The following is a 24,539-nucleotide window of genomic DNA, read 5'->3' as shown; positions in this document are numbered from 1 at the left end:
CTTTCTCACACACCCCCACAAACAGAGGTGTCAAAACATCTTAAAATGATACTGGAATTAGACATAGTCTTACTGCTAATGAATTACCAAAACATGTCTGCTTTGTTCCTAGTTTATAGAAACAGAACTGAGTACAAACTCTGGAGGCCTCTACTGACCTGGAAAGAATCCTGGAATGGGCCTTTCATGGCCTGAATATCTTTTGACTAAGATTAACCTAGCAAAATTCTGAGAAACTCATCACTATAGACTTTATGATGTAATAAACTAGTTCTTTAGTCATAGCAAAGTACATAATATTTACAGGATGCATTTAAAGAGGAGATAATAAAAAGCATTATTCTCAAGAGTGGTAGGTAAGAGTGATCACTAGATAATGGATTTTTCTAGACACAATAATCACGAAGACCAAAAGTGAGAGGGATTGTAATCATTGCAGTTGGAGACAACACTGGCACCAGTGAGATTAGGTATCTTGGAAAGATTGAAGAGTAGTTTATTCAATGATGGAATTTGGCTCCACACATTTAAATCAGAACAGTCCAGCGAAGGCTTTGTCTCATGCAATTCTTGGTTAAATAGTCACACCCTAATATTTTACATATATGTCTATGTTAACCACTCTCTTCATTCAACTATTGGATGTTAAACTGGTTTGACATAAGGCATCTATTCAGATGTTATACTCCATATGTTTGTGGAAGTTGCTTATTCCAAGAAAATTTGGGGAAAAAAAAAAAACTACTCGTAAGGTCATTTTAAATTATTAGGATTGTTGTCTCCGACTTTAGATCAGCAGCAAGTTCCCTTTCCAAAAGGGAACTTTTTCTCCGACTTTCTCTGACTTTGTTATTTATGAAAACTGTTGCTTAAATCCCAGCGCCTCTTTTGTAGATTTCATTGTCACAAATGAAGCTAATCTTCAGATTTGCTTCTTGCAAAACATACTTTTGTATAACTTTTAATTTGTATAATTTTTAGTGTTTTTCTACATCCAGACAAGGCTGATTGCAGATAAAGAAAGGCCAATATTTGCTCATGGGTCATGGCAAAACAATTTCCACAGTCTTCCGAATAACAGATTTCTCTTTTTTTAATGCCGATTAAATCGATGTACATTTTTTTTTCTTCTTCTGTATGATATGGGAGTGGGATGACTAGGGAAGGCAAATGTAAAAAAAAGTCCTTACTCTTATTTGAAAACACATGCACACACAATTCACAGTACCTAAGAGTGTCTCATATATTAATTGGATGAACAATAATATATATCCCCAAACTAAGACTTTTTTTTACTTTTGAACTTCTGCATCTAACTTTTCTCGTTAGATTTTCGAAATTTAATTATCTCTGCTACAATTATCTGATTCTCCATTAGTAAATATTTCCCTCTGTGAGGTCGACTAAATTTTGTCCTTTCAGGTTTTCTTTCCTCCACTTCTCTCCGTACATCTGAAGGATACCGCAAAACATCTGTAGCCTAGTCTGCATTTAAAAAGCTAGTCTGCATTTAAAAGAAACCCCTGGAAAGGAGAGTAAGGGGATAGAAGAAGAAATGTTGATAGGCGGATTAAGTGCTCCGAGGTCCTTGGCGGTTGAGTTCTTGGTGGCTAAGAGAATCTTTGAGGTGCATTTCAAATTTAGGGGTCTAGAGTCAAATCCCGGAGATCCCCGAGCCCTCAGGGTCCCGCTTTCTCTGATCGATCTTAGACTGAATGAAAATAACCGCATCATCTATCGTGACACAGATCTCCTCTATCAGGAGATCGCAACCAACAGGGATGTAGGAGCCACAAGGCAATGAAAGAACCTCAGGAGGAGAGAAAGGCAAAGCTCTGGGGGCGGGGGAGGAGAAAATGAGGGGGGTGGGAAGGCTGGGGGATTTCCTACCGATCTTCCCCTTCTAACGGGAGCGGAAAATGTGATTTGCTGTGCATTCCAGGCGCGGTCCCCTGGGGTGACCTCTCCCCGCTGGCCCGGCAGAGGGAGGGGGTTTTGGGGAGGGAGGAGAAAAGGAGGCGGGTTCAGTCTGGTAGGGGTCCCCGCTGGGAGCCGGGGAGGGGGGGGCGTGAGGAGGAGAGGAAGGAGGGGGACTCAGTAACGGGAAAAGGGGGCGGAATAGCGGGTCCGGGACGGGCGGCGCCTGGCCAATGATGTGGCGAGGCCCCGGAGCGCGGCGTTCAGCCGGCGGACATTTAAATGGGAGACGCTGGGATGCTGAGGCACTCGGCGCGCCCTCCATGGACTCGGGGGCCAATCCAGCAGCGCAGACACAGTCGCAGCTGCCAGGCTAACCCCAGGGGGTTCGGGGGGCACGGAACCAGCCCCTGGGGCAGTCCCAGCGACTCGGGAAGACTTACAAAACGCTCGGGTCACTAAGAGAGGAGAAGAAAAAAGGAGGCTTCGGAACAGGTGAGTTGAGCCCGACTGATGCCAGTGCTTGGTAGGGTACAGAGCCGATCAGGAGAGCTTTCCTATAGTGAATCTGGAGCCCCTCCTTCAACGCAGCTCGGGCCTCCACTGTATGCATGCTGTGATCCTCCTTCCTAGCTCTCTCGGGCGGAGGTGGCTGCTGACAGCCGCGATTCCAGGAAGGACCGCAAGGTCCTGAGGAGCTGTCCCGAGTTGCAGGTTGCTTCTCTGCAGTGGAACTCATGGAGATCAAGTCTGTCTGGAGGCATAGATTCCGCTTTCGTACACCTTACTGACTTCTTACCTAACCAGAACCTCCTGTCCTCCTAAAAGGCAGGAAGAGACCCCATCTGTTAGGGAGAGAGGCGAGGAGATGCTGAGGCCTTTTCGTCTCATCTCCCTTTTGGGCAAGGACTTGAGATTTGGAGAGCACAGGGGTCATCCGGCCATCAGTTCCGATCCGGGCATAGCACGGGATTGAGTCCTAGGGACTTGATAGTGAGAAGGAATAGGACAGAGGGGAAGAGGAGGAGGAGAAATCTGAATTTCTCAGGTGTGTTTTTGCGTTTTAGAGTGCGTGCGGCGTGTGCGTGTGTGATGTGTGTGTGCGCGTGTGGTATGTGCATGTATGCGTGTGATGTGCGTGTGTGTCTGTGTGTGCGCGCCAGTCTCATATCTTGTACTGGTCGCGCAAAGTTGGAGAGCTGGAAGAGAAGGAAAAACCGAAGGATCGTAAGAGTATGGTAGCAGCCGCGTGAGAACCCGTTGCCTGTACCCTAGCACACCTGGTAAAAGGCTGCTCTGGCTCAGGGGAACCTGTGTGCGGTTCTAAACCGAAATAAGTCAGGAACCCCTAGAGACTCAAAGTTTAAGATCCCAGGATCTGCTTTTAAACAACCGTTGTTCAACCCTGGGTGACACTCCCTCCCTTCTCTCACACTGAATCTCTCTTATTCTTAATGACCCGATTAGAAGATATTTTTTTCTGTAGATGCTGGTACCGAACTCCAATTTCCCCATTACCTTTTCCCCACTCAAAAGTGTCACTCAAAAAGGGAAGTCGCAGCCCAGGCTTTCGATGGGCTGTAGGTGCCAGAATCTCCAGGGAAGCAGATTCTGTGTCACAAGAAAGCCTGAAGCTCTGGGCAGTTTTGCAATCCTGCATTGTCTCTGGGACGCGTCTACTAGGCGGGCTCGGTCTGGTCAAGCTTTTTTGACTTTACAAACAACTTATAGAAAGTTCAGTTGGGGGCTAATACAATTAATGTTGCAACTAATCTCCTCTCCCCAACCCTTGTTTAAGAGGAGCCTGTGATTTTACAAGAGTGAAGGGTCTTCTAGCTGTGGTAAACTTCCAATTGTACAGATCGGCAATTAGTTGATAATTTAGTTTTAGAATTGCCGAAAGCTCTGAGAAGTTAGGGGCTTTGTGCAGGGCTTCACTGTAGGAACCCAAATCGTTTCTGACTCCTGAGCCTATATTTTATCCTCTGTGCCAGGCTGACTCCTTAACGTATTAATAATGTTAAGTGAAAATCAAAACGCCACCCATAGCCTCCTTTTGCATCATCTTGGAATGGGCTTTCCAGCTCCACACACCTTAGCCATTGAGGTCTCCAGTTTGCCACTGGATATTGAAAAGAGCTTAGGTGTTTTGACTGGATATAGGTAAAGAGGGAGAGAGGAAGAGAGGGAGAAAGAGAAAAAGGGAGAGAGGGAAAGAGGGGGAGAAGGGGAGAGAGAGAGAGAGAGAGAGAGAGACAGAGACAGAGACAGAGAGACAGAGACACACAGACAGACAGAATTAGAGACAGAGACAGAGAACAGACAGAAAGACAATGAGAGAGAAAGACATAACAGAGAGAAAGATAATAAAACAAAATGAGAGAGAGACAGACACAGAGACAGAGACAGACAGACAGAGAACAGATAGACAATGAGAAAGACATAACAGAGAGAGAGAGAGAGAGAGAATGTGTGCACAAGCACCAAAATCACTTTTCCTTAGGGAAGTTTACCTCCAGATTGCAGAATCAGAAATGAATTGCTTCCCTGCTGGGGTTTGTTGTGTCCTTCCTTTGTTCCCACTTCAAGCCCTCTACTACCTTCTTTTAGAAGAATCTGTAAGCCTTTTAACAACAACACTAACAACACATTCAGAAGTGTTTCTTTGCTAAGATAATAAGTTTTTCAATGCCTAAACCAGAATCAGGCATGGAATCTTTTGATCGAAGTAGCAAATCTAGGTGATGTTTTTGAGTAGTTGTTTATTTTCTCCAACGTGATGCTGCCAGAAAAAGAGTTGATTCAATCAACCCATTTTGTTATTTTCTATTTAAACTGCCTTATAGGATTGTTTCTTTCTGTGTATACACACAAGTAAAACAAATAGAAGGGAAAAGATTAAGATAACTCTTTAAGAGTGAAATATCTGAAAAACTTTCCAAAGCACCAAAGTAAGATCTTAAGAGCATAATTCACATTCAGACCCCATCTAGGTCTCCAGTGTATCTAGCACATAATCTAAAGTCTAAAGCAATTCTGCTGAATCAACTAATCTTCCTTGTTTCATTTTGTTTCATTCTGAGCATGAAATTTTATTTAAGATATCTTCAGAACTGTGGCTACTCTAAAAATGAAAAACCTTAAGGTTACTATTGAACTTAGCATTTTCATTCTGCATTTTGTGGGTTTGATATTCTCATAGGTTCATTACTTTTAGCACAGTTTTTTTGAAGGAGAAACTTGTAGAATACAGCCTAGAGAAATCTAAAATTCATGGAAGAGCAAATCCAATTACATGAAAGTTTGGGAGTGAAGAAAAATAATAGAGTCTCTTCTGGACTAACTATAGTGACCACACTGGAGAAGAATAGAAACATGATTCATTTCCTCTTCTTTGCAGTTTTTGACTAGGACGCAGATTCTTACCTCCGATTTGATTATGCATCAGCAACTTGGTTCTGCTTTGCCTCTGTCTTTCAAATTGAAGCTCCCCATCCGAGCACTGTGCTAAATAAATATATGGGGAAATGGTGACATTTAAATTATATCTCTAGACTTTCTAATACTTCAGGATCAAAAGTATTTTGCCTAGAAAAGTTATCTTCAATACCAAAGACATAAATTAAATGCATGGCAAGGGCATTTCCCTTTCTGTCTGCTTAAAGATTTTGTTTTATACATATATAGTTTTATACAGGATATTACTATGCTACTATTATGTACTATATATAAAGGATACTTTATATATTGCGACAGATACAACTGTACTAAGAGATAATGCTGGGAAATAGCATTATCTGTAATGACTCTTGTGAAGAAATTATGTCTCAGAAATGACTAATTTGGTACACTAAGTTGAGAATTCAACCTTTATTTTTAGTGTTTTGTGTGTGTGTGTGTGTGTGTGTGTGTGTGTGTGTGTGTGTGTGTTTGGGGAGGTGACTTTATGGGCTAGATGAAATTAGAATGAATCATGAAGTCAGGTATCCCCTTAATTGCTTTTATAGTCAAAAGGATTTCCATTTCTTTTTTTAAATAAAGCTTTTTATTTTCAAAATATAAGCACAGATAGTTTTCAGCATTGCAACCTTGAATTACAAATATTTTTCTCCCTCTCTTCCCCACACCTCTTCCCCTAGACAGCAAGTAATCTAATATATGTTAAACATGTGAAATTCTTCTATATGTATTTCCACAATAATCATTCTGTGCAAGAAAAATCAGATCAAAAAGGAAAAAAATTAAAAAGAAAACAAAATGCAGGCAAACAACAACAGTAGCAACAAAGTGAAAATACCATATTGTGATCCACACTCAGTCCCCACAGTCCTCTCTCTGGGTGTAGATGGCTCTTTCCATCACAAGACCATTGGAATTGACCTGAATCATCTCGCTGTTGAAAAGAGCCAAATTCCTCAGAATTGATCATCATATAATCTCTTGTTGTTGTGTATTCTGTTTTCTTGGTTCTACTCACTTCATTTAGCATCAATTAATGTAAGTCACTTCAGGCCTTTCTGAAATCATCCTGCTGATCATTTCTTATAGAACAATAATATGCTATAACATTCATATACCATAACTTATTCTACCATTCTCCACCTGATGGGCATCCACTCAGTTTCCAATCCTTTGTCACTATGAAATGGACTGCAATCCCATTGCACATCCCAGCCCCAGAAAAGTGAACTAATAATAGACCTTTTTTCCCATCAAAAACAAGATGAAAAAGCAGTTTTATTCATTCAGGGTAGCCTGTTAAGGTGGAAAGAACACTAGTTCTAGAGACAGAGAACCTGGATTTAAATTCTGGCTTTATCACTGGTGTAACTCTGGAGAAGTTATTTAATCTCTTTGTGCCTCAGTTTTCTCTTCTATAAAAGGAGGGAATTAGATTAGATGATCTTCCAGGCCCCTTCTATCTCTAAAAAAATGATCCTAAATGCAAGTTTTCAGCATTTTTAAAACAATGAAGTTTTAAGGGGGAGAATCCGTTATGCCCATTTACAAATAAGAAAAAGTTTGCATTTATACACTACAAATTCAATCATTCATGGTGTCAGATCATTTTACCCTAGAGCCCAGCTTCTTAAACTGTAGTTCACAACCTCACATGGGGTCTCATAACTGAATGTGGGAGGCTAAAACTATGACTTATTATCGATAAATGTATGATTTATATACCTATTTTATATACCTATATTCCCCAGGATCATGTAAACATTTTGGGGGCAGAAAGGGTTTGAGAGTAGAAAAAATTTTAAGAAACCCTGCCCTAGAGTAAGAGAGCTATACTAATAGGAAAAAAAAAAAAAAACCTTTATGTAACATGAATCTGTCTTGACGTCACCATTTTAATGGAATTATATTTTAAATTACAGAATAGTTTTTGTTCAACTTATTTTAATATACTAATAATCCTATAAATACCCAGCTTCTAAATTTTTGTGTCTTCAGATTCTGAATGTCATCTGGTCTATGCAATAGAGACAAGTCCAATTTAATTAAAGGTCTCTTCGGTTTCAGGATTTGTTGGTTTGGATACTAGTAATATACAGAGAATAAATGAGTTTCTAGTTCTTCGAAGGCTTTTTTTTTTTTTTTTTTTTTTTTTGCTAAGGCAGTTGGGGTTAAGTGACTTGCACAGGGCCACACAGCCAGGACGCGTTAAGTGTCTGAGATCAAATTTAAACTCAGGTTCTCCTAACTTCAGGGTTGCCCCGAACTCAACCATTTTTTAAACATATAAAGTCTGCTTTTTTCTTTGGTAAATCAGAAAATTTTAGATTATTTTATTTTATAATTATCATTATCTTGAGTTTTAATTAATTCATTTTAGCTCTAAAACAATAATATACCCAAGTCTTTCCCACTTTTACCCTCTGTCTTTCCTAGACCAAAAACCTGGGGAGAAAAGGGTCACATCATCCAAAAAGTGTAGCATATAAAATGATCATCTTCAGCATCTTTTTAAGGAGCAGAGGGAGAACAACTTGATAATCACATTAAGGTGTGTCTTTTCCCAAAGTCTTTTCAAAACTTTATACTGAGAATTACCCCAAGGCCTTAGGGAAAGCATTTAACTTCCTATTAGCATTTCTCTATTGTATTCATTATGTCAAACTTAAAAACTAGACAGCTAGTAGAAAGAGAACTAGGCTCATAATGGTAAAGACCTGAGTGTCTTTTAATCTTGCTTCCAGACACTGAATGTAAGTAATATAACCTCACCCACTTGTTTTTTTATTTGTAAAATGGAGATAATAATAGTGCCTACCTCCCAGAGTTGTGAGGATCAAATGAAATAAGATATGTGAAGCATTTTGCGAACCTTAAAATGCTACATAAATGCTGGATATTATTATTAGTAGTAGATGTGGCACAAGTCAGCTGAATTATGAAATGCTGAGAGAACAGAGAAAAAAGGAAATAGCCCAAATTCAATAAGATAACAGTCTGTCTAATGTGAAATAAAGAGCATTAGAAACAGGTTGTACAAACTAGTTCCATTTCTTTTTATTGTGGTGGTTTAAGATCCAGTAGATTATGCTCCTGAAGCCTTTCCAGTGGTTGGCACTCACCACCATGACCTGAAAATCAGTTTATGTCACACACATTGAGTGTCTTGCATGCAAACATTCTTTCTCAATCATGAAGGAAAACTCAAAGAAAGGATCAGGTAAAAAAGATATATTTTTAATCAGGTATTAAAGAGATAGGAAGGGAGGAAAACTTGTGAGGAGATAGCAATTATAGCCATAGCTTTTCGTAAAAATCTGACTGATTACATGAAAGAATATTCAATGAAATTGACATAGACTTCTAATGTCTAATTAGACAAAATCTAAACAGATTTTGTCAAAAAATCCGTTCACTGGTATGGTGAGCAAATATTTAACAACTGGCCTTCTAGAGAAAAAAAAAATTGGTGTGATACTGTTAAGTTTAATTTACATTATTAACATTTTCTCCATTACTTCCTTACATCTAGACAATCCACAGAACACTAAATCAAGCCCTGGTCTGAAGCCTTCATCATTTTCTGAGATGTAAATGTTCATACTGATAATTTAACAAAGGTTTGTCAAAGTATGAGCTGACTCTAGCATGCTTCTGCCTTCAGTTGAAACAAAAGTGATTCCAAAGGATCATAGAATCCAACTCAAAGAGCTAGACATGACTTTAAACACAACTCAAACCTTCTCATTTTACAGATGAAGAAATTTAAGACTTAGAGAAGTTAAATGACATGCCTAAAGTCATACATGACAGAGAGACGATCTTTTATATTGGTTGTCATTGTTAATTCCATTTAATTTTGTTAGAAGAATGATCTAGTTTGATTATATAAGTGGACAGTATAATGAATAGAAACACTCAGAACACATATGGTCCTCATAATGGGGGGATTCACTGATGAACCTATACAAAATCTTTTCTAGGATATCAATAATTTTTGATCATCTACTGTGTACAAGAGACTGTTTCAGTTTTTCAAGATACTAATATGAATCAAGACAGCATTTATTAAAGCATTTGCTCTGAGCATTATATACTCAAGATACAAAGATGAAAAATGATAAAGCTCCTATGGAACTTAAAATTTAATGGAAGGAATATTACCTCTGAGTCTTTTTGTTGCCCCTTCACATTCCTGAAGTTACTTAAAAAATACAAACTGTTAGGCAGAAGATTTGGAAGGTGGGAGTGGGGAATGTCCTAACGAAGAGTAATGGAAAAGTGAACTCCAATCCTGACTCAACAGATCCCAAGTTCAGGGTTCCATGTTTTTAGTTAGTTAACAACATGCACTCCCTTTAACTTACCACAAAGATACAGGAAACAGAGCTTTTAACAACTACTTTCCCCCTATTCTTCAGAGTATTATTGGCCTCCAGGAAACAATGACTTTGGTTGATTGAATATTTGAAGTTGGTCTTTACTACTGTCTTAACAGCTATTTATAATGTTTAAGAATTCTAATGGTCTACACTAAGCACTTAAGATCTTTAAAGTTAACAGTAGTTATGCTTTTTTTCTTTTAAGAACAAAAAAAATTGATAATATTTTTTTCTAGACTATGCCAAGCTACTAAATGTTAATCTAAGAAATCTGTAATTTTTTTTAATTAGGAAAAAAAAACTCTCTTCCCCTTCCCCCCTTCCCCTCTGGCTTGACTTAAGGGACATGTGTGCTCCCATAGGAAGAACAGAGCCTGTCCAAATTAAAATTAAAAACCACATTTGGTGAATTTTATATAGTATTTGACAAGTGAAACATGGTTCTGAATTTACTGCTTTCTTTTTGGCCCCATAGTAGTGAATAAAAATGACTTCAATTAGAAAATAAAACCCACAGAATTTGGCTTCAGACCAGTTCATAAAACTAATGGATTTTGGAGTTTCCTTAGAAAAAGTATGGTATGCTTTAGGAGGTCGGTCAGGCTAGCAGAGACTTTGCTGGGCTGAAAGTTAGAAAACTTGAGCACTAGTCTGGGGTTTGCCACCGATTTGCTCTGGGGGATGAATTTATACAAGGAATATTGCCTTGCTGCCTAATGTTTTTTGTAAAATACAAATGAAAAAATAGTCCTTCCATTTGTAAAGAAGATACTATCAATTAATCCACATAGTTTTTTTCTCATATTGCAGAGGAAAATTTAAAAACTTTTCACCATATAATTTCATTCTACTTCTCCATTCCTCATCCTATGAATGGATCTCACCTTGATTTGAAATAGCAGCCACCATAAAATAGATCTCTTTAAACAGAACTACTTTCTTCTTGTGAAGAAACAAGAGGTTAAATTAAAGGAGCAGGTCTACTACTTGCCATGAGATGAGTGGGGAGGCCTTGTCAACATTTTTTAATTTATCCCAGATTGGCCCCTCATTCTTTTTTTTTTTTTTTTTTTAATTATCTTCTTCTGCTGCTTCTATTGAGCCAGTCGGATTCCTTAATCCACCTGCCAAATGTGTCAGGAGACACAGGTGAGTGTGGAGTACACCAGCTACTTAATAGTGTCTTACTCTGTGACTATTTATCTTTGGTCAATCAATTAGTCTCTTGGATTCCATTTCCTTAAGTATAAAATGATGGAGTTAGGTTAATTATTTCTAAGATTCCCTAAGTTCTACATTTTATGATTCTATATTCTTCCTCTAGAACAAGTGTTCTCTTACAAGACATTAAGATTGTAAGTGGATAAAGCATTGTACTTGGAGTTAGTGAAACTTGAGTTCAAATCCATCCTCAGACCCTTACTACTTGGGTGAGCAAGTCACTTAACTCTCTATCTGCCTTGGTTTCTTCATTTGTTAATAGGGATTATGTTAGCTTCTAATCCCCAGGGTTGTTGTGAACGTTAAATGAAATATTTGTAAAGCACTTTGCAAAGCTAGAAGCATGGTGTCCATCCCAGTAATTATTATTAAAAATGTCCTCAACTTACATGAACTAATGCTAAGTGAAATGAACAGAACCAGGAGATCACTATACATGGCCACAAGAAGATTATATGAAAATCAATTCTGATGGATGTGGATTTTTTCAACAATGAGATGACTGAGGCCAGTTCCAATGATCTTGTGATGAAGAGAACCATCTACACCCAGAGAAAGGACTGTGGGAACTGAGTGTGATTCACAATAGCATTTTCACTCTTTTGGTTGTTATTTACTTGAATTTTGTGTTCTTTTTCACTTTTTTATTTTTGATCTGATTTTTCTTGTGCAGCAAGATAATTGTATAAATATGTGTGCATAGATTAGATTTAACATATATATTTTAACATGTTTAACATATATTGAATTGCTTGTCATGTAGGGGAGGAGATGGAGTCAAGGAGGGAAAATTTGGAACACAAGGTTTTGCAAGGGTCAATGTTGAAAAATTATTCATGCATATGTTTTGAAAATAAAAAGCTTTAATGAAAAATTTTTTAAAGTCCTCAAATGGGGCAGCTAGATGGTGAAGTCAGGAGGACCTGAGTTCAAATTTGAACTCAGATATTTAACAGTTACTAGCTGTATGACCCTGGGCTTAACCCCAATTGCCTACCCCCCCCCAAAAAAGTGTAAAAAACAATATTTTATATTGCAAACAACCAATCATCAATAAGTAATAAAACCTGGAATTGAGGCTAGGAATGATGAACTGAACTGGGATCAATTTTTGGCAGGTGTGGTAGAGAGTCTCTAGTGTTCAGGCCTGAGGCCATCTATTATGTTCCACTGCTGAAATGGGCAATGACTGGTTTAAATTTTATTTTTGATACTGGCACAGTACTGGGTAAATAACACAGACTTCTAAGGGTTGCCGAAGCATAAAGTATATTTGCCGGGGAGACAGAATAGTTCTGGCTCAAGTCATCTTGGTCTCTGGAGAAAATATGCCCTGTTTTAACACTAGATTTTTTAGAGGAAAAAAAGAGATCTTTTAAGGCAAAACAAGGAAATTAATTTTTTTGGGGAGGGGTAGTTGTTCTGTTTAAATAACAGTGATGTTGTAACCCAAACTGACAAAAGCCAGAAACTCTAAAGTCAGAACTGGAATGAAACTGTCACATTATTTGCTTTGAGTTTGAACTTCCCCCAAAGTATTAGGTTGTCTCAGAATCTTGATAGTGGTTTTTTGACTTATATTTTTATATTTGATAATTTGTGGTTGTAATTCTACATTATTCTTAGGGTTGAAAGACAGTATCTTCTTTGGGCCTATGAAATGTGTGTTTTTCAAACATTTTATTGTCTTTGGGATAATTCCTGTGTTTATGGGATCATAGATTTAGAGCTGAAGTCCATCTTAGATGTCTAGCAGATTTTACCGATTGGCAAAATAAGATTCAGAAAGGTGAAGTTTCTTGTCTAAAGTCAAATAGGTAGCAAATAAAAGGGGCAGAATTTGAACCAAGATCTCTGATTTGGTACTTTTTATTACACCACATTGCTCTACCTGACCCACTGTATTCTTGTGATGAGGGTGGGAGTAAATTTTTTAAAGTTATCATCCAGTTTTTACCAGTTGCTTCTCATGTGTCAAAATTTAAAGTTAGGCCAAAATAAGAGTGGGGAGAGGTAAAGAAAGTAAGTGATAATCCAGTGTTTTTTTTTTGTCTCTAATATCAGGAAACCAGGTCAGAGAAAAGATAACAATTGACATTTAGATAGCTCTCTAAAAGTTCACAAAACTTTATTTCATTTGATCCTTACATATTGGGACCAGATACTATAGGCTATTATCCCCATTTCATAGAAGAGGAAACTGTGGCTCAGAAAGGGTGACTGACTTGCCAATGATGGCACAGTTAGTAAATGTTGGACCTAAATTTTCCTATCTCTACATTTAGCTCTTTCTGGTATATCAGGCTTTCTTAAGAGAAGAAGTAGTTTGGTAAATTCAAACAAATATCACAGTAGGCTTTTAATTTTACCCTGGGGCAATTGTGAACTGAAATTCCAAGACATAAAACAATCAGAAACTGTCCCCAAATTTTAGAGTTGGAAAATATCACAGAGATCATCTGTTTTATAGATGAAGAAATGGAGGCACAGAAAAAATTAAATGACTTTGGGCAGTCCTACGGACAACCGTGGGCAGGTTACTGATAAACCTGGAACAGGATCTCATTTCTCCCGACTCCCAAGCCATTGGGCTTTCTCTTGTCATACATAGCCACACAGTCTAGAAATCTGAGTTTTCAGAGAGTTTCAGGGATTTGCCGAAGGTCACTCAGTAAATTAGTAGTAAAACCTAACTGTGAGAGCCTGTCTTCTTCACTCTCAAAGAAAATTACCTAAGTGGTAGCGTAAGAGCAGGAGCATAAAGAATCTGGAGTCCTAGTGAATTCAGGCATGAATGAGCCTCTATCTCACAGGGACATTAGAAGGATCAAACGATGATCAAAGAGATGTAAGCGTTTACAAACTTCAAAGGGTTACATGAATGTTACTTTTAGTCACTTTTATTTTCCATGTGAGGGTACTAATCGCATTCTCCTTTCTGCTCCCTCTTTCCTTTCCCTTAGGATGGGTCGAACAGCCTACGCTGTGGGGGCTTTGCTTCTGCTCTTGGGAACCTTGCTGTCAGCCACTGAAGGGAAAAAGAAAGGCTCTCAAGGTGCCATCCCCCCTCCCGATAAGGACCAGTACAATGACTCAGAGCAGACGCAGACTCCGCAACAACCTGGAGCCAGGAATCGGGGGCGGGGCCAGGGGCGGGGCACTGCCATGCCTGGGGAGGAGGTGCTCGAGTCCAGCCAGGAGGCCCTGCATGTGACTGAACGCAAATACCTGAAGCGGGACTGGTGTAAGACTCAGCCTCTCAAGCAGACCATCCACGAGGAGGGTTGCAACAGCCGCACCATCATCAACCGCTTTTGCTATGGCCAATGCAACTCCTTCTACATTCCCAGGCACATTCGGAAGGAAGAAGGTTCCTTTCAGTCATGTTCCTTCTGCAAGCCCAAGAAATTCACCACCATGATGGTGACGCTCAATTGTCCTGAACTGCAGCCGCCGACCAAGAAGAAAAGGGTCACCCGGGTGAAGCAGTGTCGTTGCATATCGATTGATTTGGATTAGGCTACGGACACCCAGCCTACCCTAATGACTCAGCCCCAGATGTGCCCAGTGCCGAGTCCAAGGCACTTGCGATGCTCAAATCCCAGATGCAAGAAGTACTGCTCACTGCCTCTCGGCGGGAGCGTGCATGTGTGTATTTGTCTGTGTGATGGAGCATTGCATGTTTGTCCAGAGGCACAATGGGGGGTAAGAGTCTCTTCGGAAGGGTACTTCATATTATGTAGAGTATCTGTTGCACTTGGGGCTGATGCGGATGACTCAAATTCCTGGCAACTTCCCGAGGCAAATCTCAAGTCAGGCAGGGATGATGCCTTGCTTCGCCTCTGCCTTCAATGCGCCTTCTTAGACATCTAACATTCTCTTCAGAATGAGTGTTGCACAGACAGTGGTTACTCTGGGTCTTTTTTAATGGAACATGGAAGGGACTTGATTTCAGACCTGCATCTGAAGTAGAAAAAAGCTCCTAAGCAGCTATTCCTTTCAACTACTTTTGGTCCGTGCTCCCAAACTCAAAATCGATAGCTGTTTCCAAACCAAATTCCTCTCTGTAAGCTCTCCCCTGCTGTTTTCTTACTATGATTTTATGTACTTTCCCCTTTGCAAAAATATTCTAGATAATTAAAAGAAATTTGAATTGCCAAGAAAATGGAGGTGAGACACTGAGGGACTAGTAGTGGTTTAGGAGGTAGAATTTAGGAGTAATACCCACACAAGCTTGGCAGGATTAAGGTAGGAGGTGTGGAGGGAACAATGCAACACTGTAAAGTCAGCATGAAAGAGAACCTAAGTAAAGCAAGGACTCGATAAATATCTCCCCTAACACTCTCAACTCTGTTGTGCATTTTGAATAAATATGGTAGCCTTAGCTCTGACTTTCTTGACATTAGTGTAGGGAGCCAAATCTTTTAACTGTGGTACTTTCCAGCCCAAGATCAAATTTCTATCTTGAAGTTTTTTTCCTCACTTTTTTTGCCCCATTTCCCCACGAATACAGGGCTTAAGGTCTTCTGAAAATTAAATCATATGATTGTTCACTCAATAAGAATTTATTAAGAATCTACAACATCCTAGGCACTATGCTAGGTGATGGATATAGAGACATCTGTGAAATAGCACCCACTCTCACCGGACCTTTCCCCCCTTTCCCCTAATGAATAGAATCAGATTGGTTTGGAAGTTTCCTGGATTTCCTATTATAACACAAGGTTGAAGATATATGGAATATGACGATTACCCTAAATTCATTTTTTAGATAGAGCTGTGAAAATATTTTGTAAGATGGAGAATTTCTTATGGTCTTAACATTAAGCTTGGCTTCAAAGAGTTTTCTCTTTCCCACCACATGTCACTTCATGGCAGCTGGTTTACTTACTAACCAAGCCAGTTTGATGGACATTTATCACAGGTTTTAGATCAAAATTAAAATTGGCATCGGTTTTTAGTTCAGTTGTTTTTCAGTAATGTCTGATTCTTTCTGCGCCCCTTTTGGGGTTTTTCTGGCAAAGATAGTGGAGTGCTTTGCCATTTCCTTCTACAGTTCATTTTATAGATAGGGAAAACTAGGCAAACAGGATTAAATGTCACACAGCTAGTAAATGTCTGAGGCGAGATTTGAACTCAGGAAGACTCATCTTCCTGACTTCAGATCTGGCATTCTACTCACTGTGCCATCTAGCTGCTCTGGTTGGTCTACCATTTCTAATTATATTATCTAATTATATATTTAATTATTCCCTGAGCACATAAGCAACATAAAATCGGCCAGGTCAGATTTAAATATTTTCATAATTATGTGAATTAACATAAAAAGACTCTAACCACCACTACTGCCCCCCTTGTTCCTGAGGCTCATGAGAAATGTTGCTCAGACCTCCTTAGCCATGAAGAGTTAGGACCTGGTATCTTTTTTTTTTTTTTAAATAGAGAAAATGGCATAGAAAAATCTCTTTTAAAAGAACATTCAATCAACTTTCTTTTTCTTTTTTCCAAAGGCTTGGCATTATTTTTGCAAATTAGAATTTTGGCTAAGAATATTTGGCTCTTTTAGAAAGTCTTTCCTAATTGTGCCAGATCTGAACCTGTCAAATAGAGTACGGAAATGCCAATATAGCATTGAGTGTTATACAGAGTCCCCATTTAGTAGAACTATCTCTTTAGCTTGGAACGGTTCTGGCAACATTGTGGTTATAGTGTTTCATTTCTTACCTAGTGTTTTTGAGAGAACAGAAAGTAAGAGAAAGACAAGGGGTAAAAGAAAAAGAACAGAGATCTCATGATTCAGAGGGAATAGTCCTCTGTTCAGAATTTCAAGGGAAATTGTTATTTCATTTTTTTTTAAAAGGAGGCATTCAGAATAAGAAAATTTGTTTCTTGTCTAATGATCTTGGCATTTTGATGTGTAATCATGCAAATATTTATTGGTTCACTTCATCTGCATTGCTCTAAATAAACTAGGACAGCTTCCAATTCCTGACTTATTCTTTATCTAAGGCCAAGATAACCCTGTTGAGGGTAGGCAGGCCTAACTCTGGTTTCTTTTGTGTGACTACATTGTTTTTCCAGAGCCTGGAATTTTATACATCAAAATTAAACCTATATTCTTCCTGCCTAGCGCCTTCTCAGCTCCACAACTGGGGAGGGGATGGACACTCAAAAGACAAGGAATTGAAAATTTCAGAGCACTGCTAACTCTCCAAGAAAACATGTACAGTCTTCCCATTCAGCAACTATAAACAAGAAAATTTTGAGGCAGAATTGAAGATTCAACACTGGATTTCATTTTGAATTCCTATTTCAATTTCAATTGAATTTCACTTCCGATTCCTTCCTGATAAATCTTAACCTTCAGCCCAAGGTGTTTACCCACTCATAAACACTTCCTTTCCTATGCCCAAACAAACATGCTTCCAATATGGAAGTATCTTGTCTACTCTTTGCATTAATCCTGTCTGTCCGCAATCTTGCTTTCATTCAAATCCTCAAACAGGAAAGCACAGAATGGCTTTAATTAAGTCCACAAATGCCTAAGCCAAAATGGGGAGTGGGAAGAGGAAACGAGAATGGAACCGAAAATGTAAAACCACACTAGAGAGGAGAAATAACATTTAGAACCAGTAAACACTGAATTTCTCTTGTTGTTTTAACTCTGCCACAAGCATGTGATTTTGTTAAAAAGAGATGACTTAAGTGGCCAGCAATAATCTTCCTTTTAGTAGCCTGTACCACAGTCTTGCATTTGGGGAGGATTTGGCTTCACTAAAGAGAGTTTCCTCAAAATTAACTTCCCGAGGATAATCAGCAGCATGACTACCCCCAAAGCATAACTGGGCAAACAAAGAGAGCAGTTCTACTTGTCTATTTATGCCACTGTTGGTTAAGATTAGCATGAGTATAGACTATCTTCCATCATTTACTTAAAATGCCACATTGGTTAGATATTATATCAGGTACTCACTGATGATGCAATAGTACTTTTCTGTGTTTGCTGTAGGTTTTTTTTTGTTTGTTTTGACTGAGAGATATACATGATTTCAATCTTTCCTATTAGAAAAATGCCAAACACTGAATTTGCATATTATGGCATATACCTGACATCTTTTAAAATACATATTTTATATATATACATTTATATACTTTTAAGTGTTTTTGTCATCTGCATTTCTTCAAAGATGAAAATTAATAATGATAATTATGATAAGGGAAGAGAGAAATTTGAAGATAAAGGAGATAATTTCCACTGTGTGGAATGTGAATAAACAGAAAGATGGGTATTTAATGTAATTATTAATTCAGATATTTTGTTCAGTGTGATAACAGCAATTTTTTTTCTTTTTCTCTGAATTGTGCAAAGGAGACACTGGTTCCTCCTAGGGGGTTGCAAGCTTTTTGTATGGGATGATTTTATTCAGAGGAAGACAGCAAACTTTGTTGTATCTGTGCACAGATAAGTATTGCAGTTATCAGAAATTAAGAGGCTGACAGCTATGTTTTATGTTTCAGAGGTGAACATTCCTCAAGCAATATTTGTAAAGACTTTAAGCAGTATCTGTGAAGACAAGATGTACAGAAAAAAATACCAAATATCAGCAATAATTCACAAAGAAAGTTGCCTTAAGGAAATTTTAAAAAATGTAATGCCAATTTTATGCATAGAACACATCAATGTCTAACTAATGCATAAGATTGAAAAAAAAAACTTGTTGATCTCTCATTCCCCAAGATATTTAATATAAACTGTATCATGTATTTAAACTTCTCCTTTATTCTAAAAAAATGTCTATAGACAATGAGGTGCCTTATTTTTTTATATGTGTTCATGGACTCAAAAGGAAATTTGATTTAAAATGAATTTCTAATTATATGTAATTGAATAAGATTGGATTTTTTTCCTCAAGAATTTTATGTATAAACTTTTCTCAAGGGTAACCAATAAATGAAACCTCTTCTATATTTTGTGTGTGTGTGTGTGTGTGTGTGTGTGTGTGTGTGTGTGTGTGTTTAATTTCTCATATTGGGGATGAAAGTTAGAGGTAAATGAGTAGAGAAGGAAGAGATTTCTTTAATCATAAGATCACACATTTAGAGGTGAAAAGTATCAAGAGGCCATCTACTCAAAATCCTCATTTTATAGATGGTGAAACTGAAATCCAAAGAGGTCAAATGACTTGAAGATTCCACAGATAGTAAGTGGTAAAATTGGAACCAAAAAATTGACTATGATTTATAGTTGGGTTTCAGAACTTTTTTCTATTGCACTGAGATAACTTATCAAAGGAGGAAAGGAAGGAAGATGATGGTTTCTTTGGTTTCTCCAAATGTCAGAAGTTTTATTCCTTCTACTTAACTCTCTCCTGGGCCTCAGTTAATTTCATTAGACACTCATCATAACTTGAGCTGAGAAGAAATGAAAATAGAAGGTTAGCATCAGAAGAGATCTCAGAAGTCATCTAATCCAACCCATATCTCACCCAGAATTCTCTTGAAAGCATCTTCAATGAATAGTCATGGTCTTCTCTTAAAGATCTTTAGTAAAGGGTAATCCTCAAAAATTAGGCAGCTCATTCCACCTTGGGTTAGCTCTAATTATTAGGAAACTTTTCCTTTCATCACCTTTTCCCTTCTTCATCTTCTACCCACAGTGCTGTATTTTTTCTTCTTGAGCCAACAAAACAAATTCACATGAAACTCTTTAAAATATGCAATGGCAGTTATGTTCCCTCTGTCTTCTTTTCTTGAGACTATATTTACTGAGTGAGGCAGTGGAAAGGGTGTTAGATTTGAAGTGAGAGGACTTTGGTTTGAATCTTGATCTATGTGACCCGTGTGATCAAGGGCAAATTAATTTCTTTGGTTCTTAGTTTTCTCACCTGTAAAATCTGGAGGTAGGATGAAACAGCTCTGAAGTCCCTTTTCTCTCAAAATCTCTGATCCTACAAACTTATCCATGATCACTGCTTTCTATGAATGTAGTCAAAGATCATAATAGTTTTTCTGGCTTCCTTTTCATATTCCATTCATATTGTTGATTTTTCATTTTATTGATACATAGAGAGCTTGCAATTCATCCATCAGCCATGCTTTCATATCTGTCTTATACTTACAAAGCTAATTGTTTGAACTCAAAAGCAAAACTTTATATATCTGTATTAAATTTAATCTTGTTCAACATAGTCCAATATTACAGCCTATTCCAAAAAATAAGGTAGAAGCAGAGAGAAATGAGGTGAAAGGGGTGTGCTTTCCAAATATGAACAAAAAGAATAGTGCCATTTTCTCATGAGTATCCATGACAAAGACTTCATTCAGTGATAATGAAAGATAATGATACCATGGGTCCTTTAAAAATGTAACTGAAGATTCAGGCAGCAATGAGATTGAAATAACTGAAGGAACTAAAAATTAATTTTTGATTAACCATGTATTTACAATATCCATATTATTACTATTCTATATTATCACAGAATAAAGAAAGACTAGAATCTCATCTTGTTGGCAAAAAGAATAAGAATTCAGTGGTGGATAAATGAGAGAGGATATAAATGGGAATAAAGAAGCAGTTCCTACTTATCTGCAGAAAAGCTGTTGTCAACTAATACCACTCTGTGTCACTGGAATCAAGGACAAAGCAGATATGGACTACACTTCTTTACAAAGCTAAGAAATGACTCTCTTCTTTCTGAATCTCCAATGTCTAGCCTAGGGCTAAACATATAGTTAAGTGCTTGTTTGATTGATTGATTACATTCTACCAGCATTCTATTTCTGAACCAATTAAAAACTTTAAATCATTGCTAATTCTAATTAATAATGATTTATTCCCTTACTGTTAAATATTGACAAGGCAATACTAATTTCAATAACCTACATTACTCTCAGCAGCAACATCAGAGAAAGTGCTTCTCAGAAGATAGTTAAAGGAGCCTTCAGTGAGACCTTGAAGTACAGTGCAGGGACTCCACTTCTTAACATTCCTAAGGTTAAGTATTAATCTCAATTTACAGAGAAGAAGCTAAAATATAGTCCCATCGATACTTATTGCACCTTCTCATATAATTCCTACTTTCTCATTTCAAACTTCAAAAGAGCTATGATTTGAATACATATTTCAGACAAAGTTTCCTTCAGTAGGAGGAAAGATGGATCAAATCATTTAATTAAATATTTCAAACTTACCTTTTCCAGTATATGATACTTCAGAATGTGAAGTAAATGGATTTGAGGCTCCCAATTCTAAAGAACAGCTTCAGATTTGTGAAAATTAATAATTATAATCAGAACAGTAGGATTTCTTTGGATGACAGAGACCAGAGGACTAGAAAAAACTTCAGTTCTTTTAATTCTTCGAAGTTGATTGAATTAAAAAATTCACATACACTTACATATACTATGAACTTATACCCAACATTTAATCTAAATAGTTTAATTTACAATTCCATAGGAAGACTAAAGTGATTGATTACCTTTAAAGCCTATAGTGTTCTGGGAACAGAGCTAGAATAAGAAATTGACAGTATTTGATCTAATTCTATTGGAAATTTCAGATGTACAGATGAAGAAACTGAGGCAAACAGGGTTTAAATGATTTGACCAGGATCACACAGCTAGTAAATGTCTGAGGATGGATTTAAACTCTGGAAGATGAGACTTCCTGACTCTAGACCCAATTCTCTATTCAATCCACCAGCTAGGTACCCCTTGCCTTTGTTAGTTTGAATTTCTGGAGGGGAAAGGGAAGTTTTTTAAAAGTTTATTTTTTATTTTTTGAAATCTAAAGGGTCAAAAACTAAAAATGGAGACTTTATTATAGAGGGAAATGATTTTAAATTTCTTTTAGTTTAATAGTTTCCTTCAAAGGATTTCTAATAAAATTCCATTGCATTATTAATTATTCCACAAACATATAAGACAGGATAAGCCATCCCTGAGTCTTCTCAGAGTTAAAGGACATATGTTATCATAGATACAGAAGTGATCATATTTTCTTTAAGTAATTAGGTCATCAAGTCATAGGATCATAGATAGTAGGATCTTAGATTTAGAGTTGGAAATAACAAAAAAGGTCATCTTGTCTAGTCTTTTGAAAATGGAGGCCTAGAGATATTAAGTGATTGGCCTAAGGTCACATAAGTCAAAATTGACCATCCCAGAATTTTAATTAAGGCCTTCTGACTCCATCTTTATCATTCTTTCAACCATACTAAGCTATTCCTTGTTTTTACCCTAAGTGTTGGGGCCTCATTGAAAGAGACTAAAAGGTATGGCCTTATAATTAGAAAAGGTTTGGGGCTTTTGAACATAGAACTGACAAGTTTCTTGTTTAGAGCTCAAAATAGCATTTCTAATCATCTGAACTAAGACTATGTAATTAAATACCAATTCTGGGCAACGAAGTGAGGATGGCTTTTTGATTATCCCTTTTTTGTATGTCTTCAGAGTCGCACTGTCAACAGTGGAATGCTAAATTATTACCAAACTTTCTCATGTTATCTTTTGACTACAAAGGAAATTGGGCCGTGCTCCCAAAGTAGAATTCCTGGAAAAATCATTTTTGATAAAACACTAGATGAAAAAGATTGATTTCCACACCTTTCAGGAACAGAAGGCTACTGATTACTTCTCTCCTTTGATAAGTAGTCAGATATTAAAATAGATTTTTATAGCACTATAGTTCTCATCTTTCAATCTTTCCTCAACCTCCTATATTCTTGGCTTGAGAAGGTGACTATATCCTAATTGCCATTATGCCATTATGGTCTTACTTGGTGTGAAGTGACTAAGATTATTTAAAAATACCAAGTCTCTTGGGGAAGAATACTAGGCTGGAAATCTTCTAAGACCCAGGAGGAATTTTCCAATTACTCTTGTTTAGGAGGCAGATAATTTTCCACTAGGAAATGGTAGTCAGTGACTGAGTTCCTTTCCCACGAGAAGGTGGGTGAGAAAGACAGAAAATGCAAGTTTGTTTATTAAGGCTCCAGAAAACCATTGTGTAGGGGGAGGGATAAAGCCAAAGATACTCAAACAAGGCTGAGGGACATCCAGTAATTTGCGGTGACACTGCAGCAGGGACCTTGGCCCTAGTGTTGGAAGTTGAAAGATCTGTGTTAGTGTTCTAGGAATGCAGCTGGCAACTTGTATAAAATATCCCATGTTATTTAGCTTGTGGTTGTCTGGGTTCCTTTCTAGGGCATTTTTTTTGGAAGGGGGGTTACTACGGAAGGGAATTACTTTTGTTATCCTCTACATCTATAATTGTTATTCTCAATTACTGGAATACCCTGCCCTTTACTCTCTCTTGAGAATAAGTGAAGTCAAAGTCACATAAGGACTGAAAACTTCTCTATTTCAGGTATCTAATTTTTTTTTAAAAGAGGCTTTCAGGTTGCCATAACTCCATATCTATGCCAAAAGTCAGGTTATGGTTTATATAGTTTGGAAATGAATCACATAGAATTTGCACAGATGATGAGAAAAAAAAAAGTTAGGTACAAGAACCCAAGAGAAGACAGTGATTTGAAAATAACTATAATCAGATGATAAAGCAAATCTTTACTTTTATAATCAAAGCAAACCAAACAAGCAAAAATGGACAAGAGTTCCTATTTCAACATTCTGTAACTAAATTTTAAACTTAGATATTGTTAAAAAGAAAATCCAAACAGCCTATTAATGGTTTTCTTTTCTTCCCTCCCCTGCAATATTAGTATTATTTTTCAAATGACAAAGATCTAGTTTTGGAGGAGGGGGAGAAGTGGTTGGGGAAGGGTGATCATTGAAATAAGGGCTACCACGTTCCAATACAACTACTTCTTTAAATTCTTCCAGGCTTTATAAATCTCCAGAGAAGCAGGGAATGAAGTGTCCTGTCCATTTTCAAATTATCCTATATAGGTAGTTTTTATATCCTAAGCATAGGGAAGTTTGACTTTAATTCACCAATTTAAATTCCAGCTCTAGTGGACCCTGGAAATGAGCAAGTGGAATCGATAGGTCATGTGATCTGACTTTAGCAGTCAGCCAGAAGCCAGATGTACCCTCCCCTTTGATCTAAATAACACTTTAGGCTGCAGACAATAAGATTGGTTTTAAATTTATTGTCTCTTTGATTTCTGCATTCTAATGCTTTTTAAATTCTTTACACAAGACAGAGCTATATATAGGCAACTGGGGTGTCTTCCATCCAGTCCAACAAGAAAAGTGCTGGGCAGAGCCTCAGGCATATTTCTCAGTAATGAAACAAAGCTACTTGGGAGCATAGCCCTTTTTTGTTTTTGTTTTTTGTTTTTTGTAATTTCTCTCTGAAACGGAGTGTTCAGCACATCCTCCCAGTGTCCAATCTAGCATGAAACTCCTTATAGGATATATATATATATATATATATATATATATATATATATATATATATATATATATATATATATATATATATATATATCCTATATATAACAAAGAACTTCAAAAAGAGTGGAAGAACCAGTTATAAAAAGAGAAACCTAAAGTAGAAGTTCTTTGTTCACAAAATCACATAAATCTTTCATCTTA

General features: G+C 37.4%; 1 protein-coding gene across 1 annotated transcript; it reads left to right on the top strand.

The window, feature by feature from the left end:
- The first annotated feature begins 1,705 nt into the window (after positions 1–1,705).
- On the top strand, positions 1,706–18,947 carry GREM1 (gremlin 1, DAN family BMP antagonist). Its single transcript, XM_051977026.1, has 2 exons — positions 1,706–2,412; positions 13,943–18,947. Exon 2 carries the CDS (start codon positions 13,944–13,946, stop codon positions 14,496–14,498), a length of 555 nt encoding a protein of 184 aa, XP_051832986.1. The 5' UTR covers positions 1,706–2,412; position 13,943; the 3' UTR covers positions 14,499–18,947.
- Positions 18,948–24,539: the final 5,592 nt, after the last annotated feature.

This window comes from Antechinus flavipes, chromosome 2, assembly GCF_016432865.1.
Source record: "Antechinus flavipes isolate AdamAnt ecotype Samford, QLD, Australia chromosome 2, AdamAnt_v2, whole genome shotgun sequence".
Classification (NCBI taxonomy): Eukaryota; Metazoa; Chordata; class Mammalia; order Dasyuromorphia; family Dasyuridae; genus Antechinus; species Antechinus flavipes.
Note: the sequence above shows the minus strand (reverse complement) of the source record. Positions and strands in the feature narration are given on the sequence as shown.

What these genes read in the sequence shown, in the direction of transcription:
- GREM1 (XM_051977026.1), top strand. Translation starts at nt 13,944, where the DNA reads ATGGGTCGAACAGCCTACGCTGTGGGGGCTTTGCTTCTGCTCTTGGGA.